At 45.8% G+C, this 16,360-nt stretch overlaps 1 protein-coding gene and 1 long non-coding RNA gene across 2 annotated transcripts in view; both read right to left on the bottom strand.

Annotated features, from left to right (window-relative positions):
• The window catches only part of LOC102381512 (usherin-like), a gene marked incomplete at its 3' end in the record, with an annotated part of 85,492 nt that extends 72,363 nt beyond the window's left edge, over window positions 1–13,129 (bottom strand). Inside the window, exon 1 of the mRNA XM_025192654.1 lies at window positions 13,067–13,129. Coding sequence (XP_025048439.1) covers window positions 13,067–13,077 — 11 coding nt within the window. The remainder of the gene's footprint in view (window positions 1–13,066) is intronic.
• Window positions 1,708–12,746, bottom strand: LOC102381356. Its single transcript, XR_325242.1, has 3 exons — window positions 12,588–12,746; window positions 2,602–2,677; window positions 1,708–1,746 (listed from the first exon to the last, which is right to left on the bottom strand). It is a non-coding gene; the product is annotated as an uncharacterized LOC102381356 (long non-coding RNA).
• Window positions 13,130–16,360: the final 3,231 nt, after the last annotated feature.

Genomic DNA, 16,360 nt, shown 5'->3' with positions numbered 1-16,360 from the left:
CAAGGAGAAATGCAAAGTGCTGCACCTAGGGAGGAAAAATGTCCAGCATACCTACTGCCTAGGAAATGACCTGCTTGGTGGCACGGAAGCGGAAAGGGATCTTGGAGTCGTAGTGGACTCCAAGATGAACATGAGTTGTCAGTGTGATGAAGCCATCAGAAAAGCCAATGGCACTTTATCGTGCATCAGCAGATGCATGATGAACAAATCCAAGGAGGTGATACTTCCCCTCTATCGGGCGCTGGTCAGACTGCAGTTGGAATACTGAGTTCAATTTTGGGCGCCGCACTTCAAGAGGGATGTGGATAACCTGGAGAGGGTCCAGAGAAGGGCCACTCGTATGGTTAAGAGCTTGCAGACCAAGCCCTATGAGGAGAGACTGGGACACCTGGACCTCTTCAGCCTCCGCAAGAGAAGGTTGAGAGGTGACCTTGTGGCTGCCTATAAGTTCACCACGGGGGCACAGAAGGGAATTGGTGAGGTTTTATTCACCAAGGCGCCCCCGGGGGTTACAAGAAATAATGGCCACAAGCTAGCAGAGAGCAGATTTAGACTGGACATTAGGAAGAACTTCTTCACAGTTAGAGTGGCCAAGGTCTGGAACGGGCTCCCCAGGGAGGTGGTGCTCTCATGCAGGGGGTCGGACTCAATGATCTATTGAGGTCCCTTCCGACCCTAGCATCTATGAATCTATGACAGCAGGGCCACACTAATCATATGTGCCAAGGGTGAGAAGAGAAGGACTGACAGAGGGATTCTGGGTGAAAAGTATGCAATGCTGTAGCTCACCATAACTTCAAAAAGAGTCAGCAGTAAAGGGGACTATGCTTAATGGGCACTACCATACGTCTTATTTAGATGGCCTATGCTAACATATTCTTGTGGTAGGTTTCCATCAGTTTGTTTGCCCAGTGTGGACCATGTGTTTTATAGTCATGCTCAGTGTTGGCTACATTTAATCAGCTTCATAGTTTCCATTGCTGAGCACATGCTGTTTTTGGCAGCAGTTTAATGATAAACAATGTTTTTAGTGAGATTGTGTTGTATGCGATTATAAGATGAGGGGCTTTTTCCCCCATGCCAACTGGGGGGAGGAAACCTCACCTTGCATTTGAGTAAATATGGTACTACATTGCTGCAATTTTATGTTAATTTATGTGGCCATATAATCAATGACAATTGATATATTTTGGTGAGAAAGAGCATTTCCAGGGATCATAACACTTACATAATTCTAGAGAGCTCAGCACAGTGCCACACAGACTTATCTGAGCTAGGCTGGGTACTAGAAGCAGTAGTTGCATGAATGCAATTCTTTGTATGGGTTAATTTGCCCTGCTTTTCAGCAGGGCAGATCAGCCTAGGTCGAATGCTGCACTAATACGGTTATGTTACTTCTGTGACCTGAGCTGGTTCAGGTATCTCTGCGTGGCACTGCCTTATGCTCCACAGCTATACCCACAGCAAGAAGACTAATTACCTAATGCCAGCTTTAGCACTGGTAAAAGCTCCAATTTCCCTGGGATCTCGCTATTCTCCTGAGCAGAGTAAAATGATTCTGCTAAATTGCAGCAAGTTTTTGGAAGCAGTCAAATGCTCACAAGGGATTATGCTGAGACCACCTAGTTTATACTTACTAAGTGCTGGGTTTGAAATCCATGTTTCCAGAAGTAAAAGGTTATGTTCACCTGGTGAACAGGTAATGTCCATGTCTTGTGTGTTGGCATATATCTCAAGAAATCACAACTGTGTGTAATAGAAGAAAGTTAATTCTTTAAGATGTTCTATGTATCATTTAAAATTGCCCTTTGTTCAACAAAGGTTCAAACTTTCTGCTGGCTGTGATTAGATGTACCATATTCATAGGGAAAAATGCATTTTTAACGGCACAACTTCTTTGTTGCAGACACAATACAATGTCATTTTCTATCATAATATACCCTGTATCCTAAATATAAAACTATCCAAACATGATCTTTCCAAGCATTAAAAAAATTAAACATTATTTCTTCTTTTCTCTTTATAATTCAGTAATAGAACAATTTGTTCACGCCTGCAGCCCTTATATGAACAACCCCATTGTAATCAATTGAAGTACTCACATTCATGAGGGCTGAAGGCTCAAGGGTCTATATTTATGAAATCTTGTCAAGACTGATAATTGTAGCTTCTGTGGAAGGGGTTCCTATCCATATGTAATGAACTACAAAGATATAGTTGACTATGGAGGTCAGTAACACCTGAAAGTGATCTGACCATTTCAGGTATACTCAGAGCCCTCTCTCACTCATGGGTCAAGATCATATCAGTGTTACCCAAATATTATAAGTGAAACCACTCAGACAAGCTTGCAGAACAGAAGCTGCTTTTAATTGTTAGCCTGAAATAGCATTGGGTGCCACAACAAAAAATATGTATACGGTATAGGGGCATTTCCTCTCCTCCAAAAATTGATGCAATTTGGTCACGGAAACAGAACTGACCAGACAACTAAATTGGCAATCACTTGCTGATAGAATCCCCAAACAATTTCTTAGTTGGCCAGACAAAATTCCTCCGACTACCCATACTCAGGCATACTTGAAATACTACTCACATTACCTTATTCCAACGAGTTGTTATAAATCGTTCTGTTCTTCCTCATTTTTGAAGATATGTTACCCCATGTAAAATCATCCTGTGAACAGGTGGAATAATTAAACAGGTAAAAATATAAAGGCAGTCTATAAGATCTTTTTTCCCCCAAGAAATAAGGTTTATCACAAAAACATAAGTTAACGAAAGCAGAAAAAGAAAAGACTAAATTTTGTAACTAGAATTTTACCCCTGTCCTATGACCCCTCAGTGCAAAGCCCGGTCTTCAAGTGGCCAGTTTATAATCCTTCCCTTGAGTGCCTGTGCAAAGGGAAGTGAAAACCAAGCTGAGGTGAAATCTTTGTTCTCTGGAGACCAGGTAGAACCTATGCCCCTGTCATACATACTTTACTTCAATATTAGGCATAGTTCCTTTTCCTTTTCTCCCTTTGCCTCCCTTGAAGAAATACATTTATTGTATCCAGAGCTGCTTTCTACTTTAGTTAGATGAAATCTCTTCATAAGCACACACACTATCCCAAGGAGTTGACAAGATACAGCATCTTGTTCCTCCCCCGGGTCTTTTTATTTTCAGGATCTTCTTTAAAGGCTTCAGTGTGGAAAGTGCCTGCTAGTGCTCAGTGTTCCCCACCAATATGTCAGTCTCTTATAATCAGAAATTGGGATTCTTTTTTCTGCAGTGTAAAGATCCTAAGGGGGGCCATTGATACATCATTCAAGCCTGAGTAAAAACACCAGCAGGAACACACAATCAAACAGCAGAAACAGCATGAGGAACAGACTCTTGAGGGCATTTGTTTCACATGATGCCACGAAGTCAAACTATTTCTGGCTACAAAAAGCACATACAAGATGCTACTAGTTTCATAAGTAGGACACAAAGCTTTATTTATTTGGAACAGTTACTTACTCAGTGTTATTGAAGTTGATGGGAATTTGATTGAGGATTTTCCCCCATTGTGAGGATTTCATTCAATTGATTATAAACTAGCAGTGGTATTACTTTATGAAATACTCAGGAGCCTCACGTAGATAGGACAGACCTTCCTTTGGAAATCACTAAACAGAACTTTGTAATTTGTATATTATAAAAAAAAGTAAATGTCATCTGTGTATGAGGAGGATTCATATGAGAACACAGCTATTTTCACATAAAAAGTCCATGCATTTTAGTCCTGACCCAAAGGGATAACCTCTAGGTGAGAGGGAGTCATTTAATTTCCATTTCTACTCAGTTCTTGACCTCTCTGTTTGGACTACTAACTGGTAGAGCAATTAACGGTGGACATTATAATCTGTACACTTACACAGTGGGAACACTGTATTTGTTTGAATCCTTATGCTGCATCCATCAGCACTTTAATTCAATGGTGATCACCAAATTGATTTTACACAAGCCACCCAGCAGCCATCAGAGGATGCCCTTAGGTTGCATGAGACCCATCAGCTCAGCAATGAAAAATTCCATATTCTGTGCATAAGATTCCTGTACGGCATGTAAAGAGAGGACAGAAAAGGAGGAATAAAAATTTGCAAATCTTTTGCATTTGACTTCTGCTATAAGGCCTCTTAAATAATTTAAAAATAGTAATAGTCTAATTCCAATGAGAGGAGCACTGAAGAAATTATAGAGAAAAGAATCAGATGGCAAAATGATTTTGATTCCAGGCTGTGATTCTCTGTCTTGATCTTAACAAGTGTATCTTTATTTCTGCATGTAGATAACAACATCGGTATGTTTGACAGTGGTGCTCTGACAAGAGCAGTGTAAGATATATATGTCAAATAATTTGTATGACTTTTTTTCTTCTTCAGAAATTGCCCACCACCGAGCTGCAAGATCCTTGGTATATTTGGTATTTTAAATCACCCATGAGTTTCTTTAGAAAATAATTGAAGCTCTTCAGATTGCTGGCAAATGATCTGAACTATACCTCAAACTGACATCCAGTCATATGGCACTCTGTTTGCTTCCTGATTGGATGGTTGCTATCTAACCAACAAAAAGCATGAATTTCAAACCACACATATTAATGTAAAATTGCAGCTGCAAATTCAACAAAACTGGTCAACTATCCAAGCTTAACACTTGCTTTTATCCATACAAATAAAGCTCATGGTATAGTCATGGAATAATCATGGAAAATTAACACAGGTGAAGCATGGGCTCAGTCAAAGTAAATTTGCTGAAGAATATGAAAGAAGAGAACTTGTAAAGCCCATTTGCCTGCTTGTCCAAATAACTTACAAGAGTTTGCAACTGGAAAAGTTGGAGGCAGGCTGTTAACAGAACAGCTGCAGATCGCAGCTCTGCCCTGGCTCTGGACCACGCTGTCACCAACACAAGATCCCAGCTGGGCTCCAGAGCAGCTCTGCACCCTGCTGCATGCCCTGTCAGCAGGGGCAGTGCTAGAGATGGGACTGGGGGGCGGGGGGGCTATATTCACCCCAAAATTCCCCATAGCCATCCCTCCCAGCAGTGCCAGCTGGCCTACTCCTGCCCGCAGCACACGCCCCCACTCAAGGCCCACCCACCAGAAAGAAGCTGGTGCCAATGCTGCCTGCCAGCTCTGCTGGGGTCACTCTCTACAGAAATCCTGGCCCCGTGCTATCACAGCATGGCTGCTGCTGGGGTCTCCATGAAAACAAGCCCCAGCCATGTGGGCAGGCGTTGCTGGGAAATGGAGTGCACTCCCAGCTTCAACCAGCCTGTGGGCCAGACTTTGCCCGCCCCAGTCTAACCCCACCCTAAACCACAAAACTGGTGCCTCTGCCTGACCTCCATCCCTTCTGGTGACAACCTGGCAGGTAACAAGGAAAGAAGGAAACAGGCTGTGAAAGGAATGTCTTAACACAGAGACTACTCTTGAGAGCACTCAGGAATTACAGATCTTTTTAAACCAAGTCTTGAAATATACCCTCCCTTGGTCTAATCTCATCGTTTCTATGACACCGTGGCCCAAGCATAGCAGATCAGGCAGAATTGCACTTTCTATGACACCGTGGCCCAAGCATAGCAGGCCAGGCAGAATTGCCCCTGCCATTTGGCCTCTTAATGATTTCCAAAGCTCTAGCCCTCTCCCACAGTAAGGATTCCCTACCAATGTACAAAATCCATTTTCAGAGCAAAGTCATCAGGCAAGAATCATTCAAGGTTCCTTGTCCCTGGTTTTAATCTTTATGATTTTCCAAGTCACTTCTTCAATGAGTTGTCAAATTTATTTCCTGGGATTGGGACTAAAAATGTGGAGGTGTGGTATGCTGACAAAAGCCACAGTTAACCCCTGAAAGCCACCATGTGGTAGTGGAGGTCAGTATTCTACCACTTCTGCAGGAGCAGCAGAGTCCTTTGCAATGCAGAAGGTCTCATGCTCTTGAACAGCTCCCCATGGCACAGTGAACCCAAGGAGCAGCTCAGAGGACTCTCTGATGTGGGCCCCCCTCTCCAGCCCATTGCTGGAGGGCAGGTATAGGGGGCAGGCCCCCAGAATTACCTGTTGGAAAGCCCCAAGTCCCAGACCACCTGGGTATGGGTGAAACCTCCCCAAGAGGATGCCATCCATAGACATTGCACTGTAGTTTTGAAATTATATTTAGTATTTTCTATTGTTTTGCTTTTTTATTTCTTGTAATAAATTTGAGTGTTTGTGTTTACACTGCTTACAAGGAGGCGGGGGTTGTTTATGTGGGACAGCCTAGTAATTTAATGTTTCCCAGATGGTCTGGATGGGGGTGCAAGTCAAGCTAAAATATATTTAGTACCCCAAAATTGAGCTCAGCCCTTGTTGCTGCTGACTGGTGCCTGGCAGAAGGGTTACTCAATGTTTGTAGAACGTCTGCAGGATTTACCCAGCATTAATAGCAATGATTAATCAGTACCTGTCAAGCACTAGCATTTACTAGAATGCACACATATCCCTTACGCATCCAGAGCTTGTAGCTTCAAAGCACCCAGCCAATTGTCCCTTGCAAAAATATTTCATATATTGCCAACTAGACGAAGATCACTGCACAAGCAGCTGAGTTCTGCTTCCTACTTGCCTTCTGCTCCAGAGATAGATAGCTGAGTCAATTACATTTTGGTAGGGTAGCATAAAAAAAAATCTAACTGACCCTTCCCAGATTCCCCAGGTAGGTTTTGTACATTGTGGCTTGATGACAGTGGGCCAAATAAGAGGACAGGAACCAGGGAGAAACTTGGTCTCCAAGCACACCTCACAATGAGATTTCTGTCACTTGAATGGAGCAAAATCCCCAGGAGCATGAACAGTTTACAAAGACTACTCAGCACATCTTAAGGAATGAAAAAACATATTTTAAAACTATGTGGAGGATAAATAACAGATGCCAGATGGGAGACTAGAGAAATGCCTGAGGTCAGCAGCTACCAACGTGGGGAAATCTGAAGGCCAATATGTGCAGACATTATGGTAGATAAGGTGGAGGAGGGTAATCCTCACAATGAGATAATATAGCTTTTTCATATCATTATGATATTTTAAAAAAATAACAACTTCATTTAAAATATCAAAATATAGACAGCATAAGCTCTAATATAGATAGGGTGAGGAAAGAAAATAAATAGTATTATCCTATTTAATCACAAAAGTGATTTAATGACCCTTATCTGATTATATGGGGATCCCAAGCAACAGTATTAAATAAATAAATAGAATATTAAAAAACTGTTAGCTGGTAAGCTGCTTGAAAATATCCAAATTAAATGTAGGGGGGGCACATCTATCATATTTAATAGGAAATGGTGTATACACATGTAAAATGAAGACGAGTGGGCACGTACTATGCCACTGTCAAGCATGAATAAGAAGGCCCTAAGCCTGATGTCATTGAAGGCAATAGTAAAACTCCTATAGGTTTCATAGTCAGAGCAGAAACAGGGTTTTAAGGACAGAAACTGTTTTGACCCTTATACATGCTGATTGACAACTTTCTCCACAAGCACTCCCAATGGGATGGGAGGGTGGCAGGACAAACTCTTTTATGAACATGACCTCTGTTCCTTGGCTGTGAATAGCTGGCAATTTTCTTGCTTTCTATTCATTATCTGAAGGCTTCACCCGAATAAATTTTGGTGTGTACTGCTTACGGTCTTCTACCTTGTAACTAGCTAAAAGTTCAAAATGGCTGTTCTAATCCATTAGAAAGTGAAAAAAATCCTATTCTTGAATGAGAAAAGTAAATTACAGCATTATATTTGTATACTTGCAGTGAAAATATTTTATACTTCAGGTGGGCCTGCCAGCCAAATGTTTACCTGCTCTCACAGGCAAAATATAATATGGCAAATGAACAAGACTTTGCTTCAAAACTGGAAACAGGGCAGAAATAGAAGAACCTGACAGAGTTAGAAGCTACAATATTTTTGTACCCAAGACCTGTCTTGTTTCTCAGTGCTTTGTAGAGTGTGTTGGTGACTGGTGCCTCCTAAGTCGGGGGGGCACATGCCCCCCCCCAGAGGCTAGTCAGCAAACCATAGGACGGGGGTCCCTGATGGCCAATCTCGGTGACCAGGGAGGAGGGAGGGGGGATCCCAATCGCACCAACCCGGAAGCACGAGCGGCACTCCCAGAAGTGCCAGTGGAACTTCTCCTGGCACCCCCACTCTCCAGCCATGCTCACAGAGAAGGCATGGGTGCTTCCACCTGCCCCTCCTGCCCATCGCCTAACTGGAAAGTGCTGGCTGTCAGGGAGTGCACAGCGCTCTCAGGGGGTGCACATGCACCCCCTACGCATCACCACTGGTAGAGTGTATTTCTATCCTCCTCATAAACATCTTCCCAGCAGAAGCCTGGGCACAAGATCTTCTATCTGAAAAAGGAGACAACAACAGTTTTCCCACCATGTTTGTGATACCCATCTTAAAATAGCTAGGGCTACTTTAGGCACTGCTGAAAATTTTTAGTGAATTCAGGCTGAGCATAGTCAAAAGAGCCTTTTTCAAAGGCTGATAACATTTATTTTTTCTCCCCCAAATTTAATCTCTCTCACTCTCTCTCAAAAAATCAAGGGATTGAATTGATTCACTGCTATGATCCAGTTTGAAAACTGGCAAAACAGAATGTTTAACAAAATCATGACACTTCAGTGAATTAAATGGAAGTTTGCATATAATTTTAATGATAGATTTCTAATACTTAACCTGTATGTCTCTCTAGATACTGATCTGAATATTTAGCTATTGCTATGCCTACATATATCATTTAAATTCGTGATGGGAGAAGTAGAAAATGGAAAATGCACACTTAAACAGTACTTGTATTTATGCATATGAAACATAAAAGAAATTTTCTTCTTCTTAACAATTGTTCCTCACATACACCAAAACCAGTAAACACTGGATGTTTTTCAGCACTCATTCCTCCTACCAAATATATTTGTTTTGGAAAATAGAAATGACAAATTGACCTTTAAATTAATAGCAACCCTATTGGTAATGTACAAATCACTTTTAACAGCCACTATTACTTTGGTAAAGAGAAGCTTGCTAACTGCTCTTTAATTAAGTACACTTAATGACCTTAAGGGGATTAGTAGTCTTGTCTGATAATCAATAAGCATGGCAAGATTGCTGCCCCATAAACTGGGGCTACAGAACAAAATTAATCTGTGCAGATTAGTTCTACCTAGTTTGGTTTGTTTGCTGAAGACTGTTTCAGAATGACTCCAGTAGAGTTTAATTATGAGAATCACAATGAAAGATTTTTACAAATGTTATTTTTCATTTGTCCTATATTAAAATGGTAGGTGTTTGCGCTGCAGGAAACAAAGGTTACGAGCTGCTGTCAACAAAAGAAGAATGGATGTCAAAGATGCCCTCTCCAGAGGAAGCAACATCTAGTAGTGCCTGACCTTTTGGCCCACAGGCTGGATGAGTGGTGCCACATCTGTGGAAACAATCCAGCCTCACAGAAATGGGCCCTGGTCCCTCCACGTGGGGTTGGCCTGGCTAGGGCTGTTCTAGACATGTGAGACTTGGAAATTTAGCAGTAGGGGAATGGTAACAGTGTTAATTGTCACTGTGTCCCAACTGCCAGATTTCTAGACCTGTAGGGAGATCCTCAGGCTGTATTACATGACTCCATGGGATGCATCCAACTTGTGGGTCCAGGGCTGAGTATCACTGCACTAGAGGAAAGAATTTGGGGACTGGGAATCTGGAGACTTATTAAGAGACCTTGGCCCCATTAATCTAGATGAGGCCAGTTCACACAGCAGATTAGTAGACCTCTGGTGCATCACTGCAGCTCTGAACATGCCACTATGTTTTCCCTCCTGCCTTCGTCTGAATCAAGGCCACTACAGTGCCAGACACAGAAGCATACTGGGCAGTTCTGTGTCCTGGACAGTCCTAACCAGGGATCTGGGTTTTATGTTTGCCATGGAAAAATCTGGATTTTTCTCCTTTAAAGAAATCACAGATTTTATACTTTGAAGGAGAAAAACCCAGGAAACCAGGGGTTCGTGGTTGCTCAGGGCTTTGGGGAATGGGATGCAAGGGGCACCACATGCATGTGTGTGTGCGCATACATGCACATGGCAACCAGGCAGCGGTGGAAAGCAGCTCCCATGGCTCTCTCCATGTAGGTCTATGGGGAGTGGGGGAAGGACACAGGGAAAGCAGCAGAAGGGCAGGGAAGCACAAGTGATGCATGGGACACATGCACACCCCAGATTTCTGCACCCACAGCAGGACACAGGGCTGCAGTTGGGCCAGATCAGCTCTGGGTAGGAGCCATCTCCACAGCCCAGCAGGCAGGATCCAGCTTGGGAGGAAGCGCTATACCGCCAGGGCCGCCAAGGTGAGGTGCCCCCTGCCTGCCCACTTTGGCAACCATGGCAGCACTGTGCTCCCTCCCACACTGCATCCATCCTGCTCAGAACTGGTCTAGTCCGGCTGCAGCCCCATGCCCTACTGTGTGTGCAGAAATCTGGGGGGTCACATGCCCCACTGCACCCCCACTCATTTCCTGTGCCCACACCCTTCCTTCCCCACATACCCACCCTCTTCCTCATACACTGGGCATCTGGGGCCATGGGGCAGGGGTGTGGAGTGGGGGCCACCAGCAGGAACGGGGGAGATGTGGCTTGGGCATGAGGGGCAACAGCATGGGCAGGGGCAGGGCACTGGAATATCAGGGCTGCTCAGAACCACAAAGCAGCAGAGGGGGGACAGCCACAGCTGGACATGCATCCTAGTGAGCAAAGTGGGCAGGGGAAGCTCTGATTTTCTGTGATTAAAAAAACCAAAATCAAACACCAAAATATATAGTTATTTAGAAAGTATTTTATTATAACAATTGAGGCACTGGTCGACTTCCAAATTACTTTAAAATGGTAAATATATCAATAAAATATTATGTGCAACCAATACATATATATATATATATATATATATAGTGGTGTTTCATTTTAATTGTGGAAAAACACAGATGGGGGTGTTAATCAGAGAATTTGTGAAGTTTTATTAGAGAATTTGCAATTTTCAAACAGAGAAAACCAGGATCCCCAGTAATGCCATAGGGCAGCAACCACAGCTAGGTTGCTGCTGAAGGTGCCCTGGCTAGGAAAGCGCTAGCAGCAGCTAGTATTTTTGCACTGCCCTCCTAATTTGGTGCCTCAGAGCTGGTGCCCCAGCCAGCCCGCCCCATTCCATCCCCCCACCCCAACTTTTATGCTACTAACTAGAAATAGCTCAAGTCCCCTAGCCCCACTTCCAATTTTCCCTAACCACAAATCCTGTGCCAGAGCATAAGGAGAAAGGTCAGAGCAGCCACAGCATTGACTCAAGCAAGCATAGGGATTCTCTATGTGAGAGAAAGAAAAATTAAGTGGCCAGACCTGGGACAAAACTCCAGGTCTAACAAGCCAGAATATCTGTCTCTATAAAGCCTGTATAAAATAGATCCACATTCTTCTAAGGAACATCACCCAGGTGTCATTCTTGCACTTCCCTCTGAAGTTAAAGTCATATTAAAACCCAAGATTAACAAGATGTTCTGAAATCAGTTTTTTAGCACTTGTTCTCCAAATAAAAACAAATACGTCTTAATTTTTCAAGGCCACCTGTATAATAAATCCAATAGTCTTTATTTTAAAACTGTAATCAACAAAGTGGTGATAGTTGCTTCATAATACACAAGATTTAGGATTAAGAAATTACTGATTCAGGGACTAGGTAAATTCTGTAATATAGATAGAACTTTCCACTTCCTACAGTATTTTAATAAACTGGTACAGCCCAAGAATGTTGCTACTACTGAAAGACTTCTTACTGCCCCATGGAAAAGGAATTTTATGGACAAATTTATGTATCACATCCCACTTTGTTTTAAACTAGATTTTAAATTCCTAGGGAAGGGACTATCTTTTATTACACATTTATGCAGTGATGAGGGCTTTGATTTGATTGTGCTTTTTGATTCTACTCTAATATCTACCATGATGTTCATACCTTAGCTAGAAATCATAGCAGAGAAACCAGGACTGACTGGGGCATGGAGACTGGGGATAATAACCTCCCACTAGCAGAATAGTTGAAGTTGCTGGACTTCAAACCTAAACTCCAAATATACATATAATTCTGACTCTCAAAATCTTTGAAAAATGAGAGCTCACACAGAAAAAGAGTGCACCAGTGCCTAATGAAGTACAAAAAGTAGCTCAGCGCCTCAATATGGTGAAACTCATTACTCATGTTGATCTGTACAACCTCATTCTTTTCTTTTGCTCCCCCTGTTTGCACATCCACCTGTTGCCTCCCATCCCACACTTAGATTGTGAGCTCTTTGGGTCAAAGGCCTTACCTTGGCTGCATCTTCGTACAGTACCTAATGCAACTGGCCCTCTAAGCACTACCACAGTTCAAATGTGTCATTAATGAACTACATTCAGGGTGCTCTGCTCAAGTATGAACCCAGGTTTTGCTCTGAATGAGAGCAATCCTGAACATTCAAAATGAAATTCAGCCCTACCTGTCAAATTTAGCATACTTTTGATCTAAAGCAAGAATCTCTTCTTAGCATGGCTTCACCTGGTCCCAGCAAAATGAGAGGAAAAGAGGTGCAGATCCTCAGGATGGGGGCCAGAACTGTTTTCCTTAAGATTCTCTACCTCTAACAGGAGCTCATCTCCTCTACTTGCTGCCATAAGCCTGTGCACAGGCCAACTTTTCATAACCTCACAGCTTCTGCAATCATTTACACCTGAACCCTGTAAGTACCAACTAGGTGTAAAGTGCTACCAAATCCAAATGAAAGCATTTCACACTCACCTTGCACTAATATAAGCAACTACACAAAGTGCAAGGCTGCAAGCAGTCAGGCCCAGGGTCTTTGTGCAAACCCAAATGAGCCTGCGCTCTGAGCAGTGGGAAGGTTTGGCAGGAGCAGAGAAGCCAAGAAATACTCCCTGTCCTGCACTTAATTACCAGAAGAAAGAAATAGGCACTTACAAGAGTCTCATCAGGTGCACTCTGAACTTCCCTGCGTAGGGCTTCTCCTGCACAGCATCTGTGCTAAGCCCCCTTCAGACTAGGCTTCTCTGGCAGCTTAGCCCTGCAAGAGAAAAATGCCTCAGTCACACTGAGAAACCCAGTTCCCTTGCCACTAATCCCTACCTTTACATTCTCCTACCTGCCAGCCCTTGGCGGGTTTTCCTTGCCCCCTTCCACACACAGACTTTGCACCGGCAGACAGGAACCAAAATGAGCAGCTCCCCCAAGTGGTCCTGCTTAGAACTATGCCTCCCATTTTAACTTGAACAAAACATTCACTTTAAGTTGCTTTAAACCTGCCTTGAGATTATGAGTCTCTGCCTCCCCAAAAGCCCAACCTGTTGCAAGACAACACCTTCATTGTTCCACACTAATGCCTCTAACTTTCAGGGTCTGTCCTACTGGCTTATCAGAGCATGATTGGGTTGTTTTAGAGTGGGAAACTGGGCCTTTCTCATGTGGTTAACTACATTGACTCTGGTAGGACTCATTTATTATAAAGTGGAATATGACACTGTAAAATATCCTGATTCTTTTGTATTTTGTTTATTTTCCTGCCTATCCTCAAACTCCCTCTCTTTCCCCACAGCCATTATTTCCCTGAAATCCCAGCTCTCCTTTTCTTTTTGCAGGTTCCAGCTCCCATTTCTAACTGTTACTGGCTAGGGACACATATTCAAAAAGCCAGAGCCTGAATTGATTCAATCTTTGCAGGTTAGTCTAACCTGTGTAGATTGAACCAATTAGCAAGTGAACAGACAATCACCTTTGACTCCACAGATGCAGCCACATGCCTGCAGTGGCTCAGACCAGAAATGGGGGGTGCTAGAGTAAGCAAGCCCTCTGCTGGAGGGAAACTAAACTGATGGGGGGCTGTGGCCAGACCTGAGCAGGCCTGAGTATGATTGGGGAGGGGTTTAAACCCCGACCCTGGTCTTCAGGGACACAAGCCAGGGTCTTTCTGGAAGGGAAGGGGGGAAAGCAGCCCCTGTCAGGGGTCCCCAGCCCCCCCCACCCTTACTTGCTCACTGGCGACAGGGTGAGCCCATAGTAGCCTGAGGGGAAGTGGGGTTTTAATCCACCCATTACAAGTGGGCAATGCAGGCACACATATGCTCCACTTGTGCACCCAGGGCCATGGCTGCCAGACACCAGTAGCCTGAGGGAAGTGGGGGGGGGTTAATCCCCCTATGACAGGCAACAATGGGGGGAGGGGCATCAGCATGGTGCCCTGGGCCAAGTCCCTCCAAGAAGAAGCCACCTAGCCATGGGAAGGGAGGAGGGGGCGGGGGAGGGGAGGCGGAATGTGATCTGGGTGCAGGGAGGGAGGAAGTCAAGGCTAGATACAGAGCCCCCTCTACTGCAGCACGGTGGCCTGGGCTGAGGCGGCCCCAGGGGGCCAGGATCAGCACTCATCACCTCCAGCCCCATGTTGGGGCCATGGTGATGAGTGCTACAGGTGGGCTACAGCTGCAGCACAGCTCCCCACCCCTTCCCTCTGCTGGCAGCAGAAGCGGTCAAGCGAACTATTGCAACAGGAGCACTACCTGCTCATGGCAATGCCAGATGCTTGGGCCAGACTGCTGCAGGCCAGGAGCATGGGCAGTAGCAGGGAGAGGCAATGGACCACCACACCCTGGTCTGGCCCAGCCCTGCAGCCCAGGTGTGCAGCCCAGTCTGGCCTGGCTGCACAGCCCAGGGACCTATGCAGTGTCTGGCTTGTGGCCTCTTTACCCAAGCACCTGGCACCACCATGAGTAGGTGGCGGGTGACAGGTGTCTCACCTCTGCCCACCACAATGGTTCCCTCCACCACTGCCACCAGGAGAGGTAGGGGGGTCCTGCCATGAGTCAGTTACTGCCTATGCTCCTGGGCTGTGGGGCTGGACTAGACCAGACTGCAATCTGGGTGCTTGGGGCAGGTTTCTGTGGCCAGAGGGGTGGGCAGTAGTGAGGGGAGACAATGGACTGCCACAGCCCAGTCCAGCCTGGGCCTGCAGCCCAGAAGCATAGGCAGGAACTGGCCCACAGCAGCCCACCCCTCCCTCTCCTGGTGGCAGTGGCAGAGGGAACCCTCATGGCAGGTGGAGGTGGAGCACCTGTCAGCCCCCGCCTGCTCCAGACAGCTTCAGGCATTTGGGGTGGGATGCCATGGGCCAGTTGCTCCCTAGGCACCTGGGCCGTTGGCCAGGCTGAACTGGGCTGTGGTGGTCCACTGACTCCCCCCCACTGAGGCCCACACCCTTGGCCCACAGCAGCCTGCCCCAAGTGCCCAGCACCACCTTGTGCAGGTGGCAGGTGCTTCACCAGTGCCCACCATGATAGTTTGCTCCACTATCCCCACTTCCAGGAGAGGGAGCGGACAGGGAGCCACCCTGCACTGGAGCTGCAGCCCACCTGTAAACCATGGCCCCTTCATGGGGCTGGATGTGGGAGGCAGCAGGCAGTGACCCATGCCCCCTGGTGTCACCCCAGCCCAGGCCATGCTGCTGCAGCAGGAGGCAGCAGTGAGGGAGCTCCATCCCTAGCCTCAGCCCCCCCCATCCCTCCAGCCAGGCCACATCCCCCCTCCCCACACCACCCCCCACATTGGCCAACTGGCTACTCCTTGGAGGGACTGAGCCTAGGGCATCATGTTGGTTCCCCCCTGCTGCTGCTGCCTTCAGTGGGTGAGGATTAAACCCCTCCCTTCCCCTCAGGCTACTGGCATCTGGCCCCCATGGCCCTGGGTGGATGGCCCCAGGTTCATAAGCAGAGTCTATTTGTGCCCACACCGCCTCTCCCCACCCCCACCTCCACAAGGAAAGATAAAATCCCCGCTTCCCCTCAACCTACCACGGTCTGGCCCTGCCCCCTCCCACCGCTGGAGCAGCAAAGAGGGTGGGGGGGCTGGGGACACCTGGCAAGGGCTGCTGCCCCATTGCCAGGCAGACTCAGCAGCCTCCAGAGCAGGGTTTCCAATCCCCACCCTTTTCTCAGTCAGTCAGAGAAGTGATAGTGCTCCAGCTAGGGAGGAGAGGGGCAGGGCCAACCCTGCTTGGCTGGAACAGACAGCCCATCCCAGGGCTGAAAAACATGCTGGGATGCTGCGAGACTCTGGTTTAACTTAAACCAGGAAGTGGTCTGGGACAGAGGTTGCATAAACCAGTTTGATCCAAATCAGTTAAGTCTGATACTACATTCAACCAGGTTTATCTTCATAGATTCATAGATGTTAGGGTCGGAAGGGACCTCAATAGATCATCGAGTCCGA

This window comes from Alligator sinensis, unplaced genomic scaffold, assembly GCF_000455745.1.
Source record: "Alligator sinensis unplaced genomic scaffold, ASM45574v1 scaffold1723_1, whole genome shotgun sequence".
NCBI lineage: Eukaryota > Metazoa > Chordata > Crocodylia > Alligatoridae > Alligator > Alligator sinensis.
This window is presented reverse-complemented; position numbering and strand designations above follow the sequence as displayed.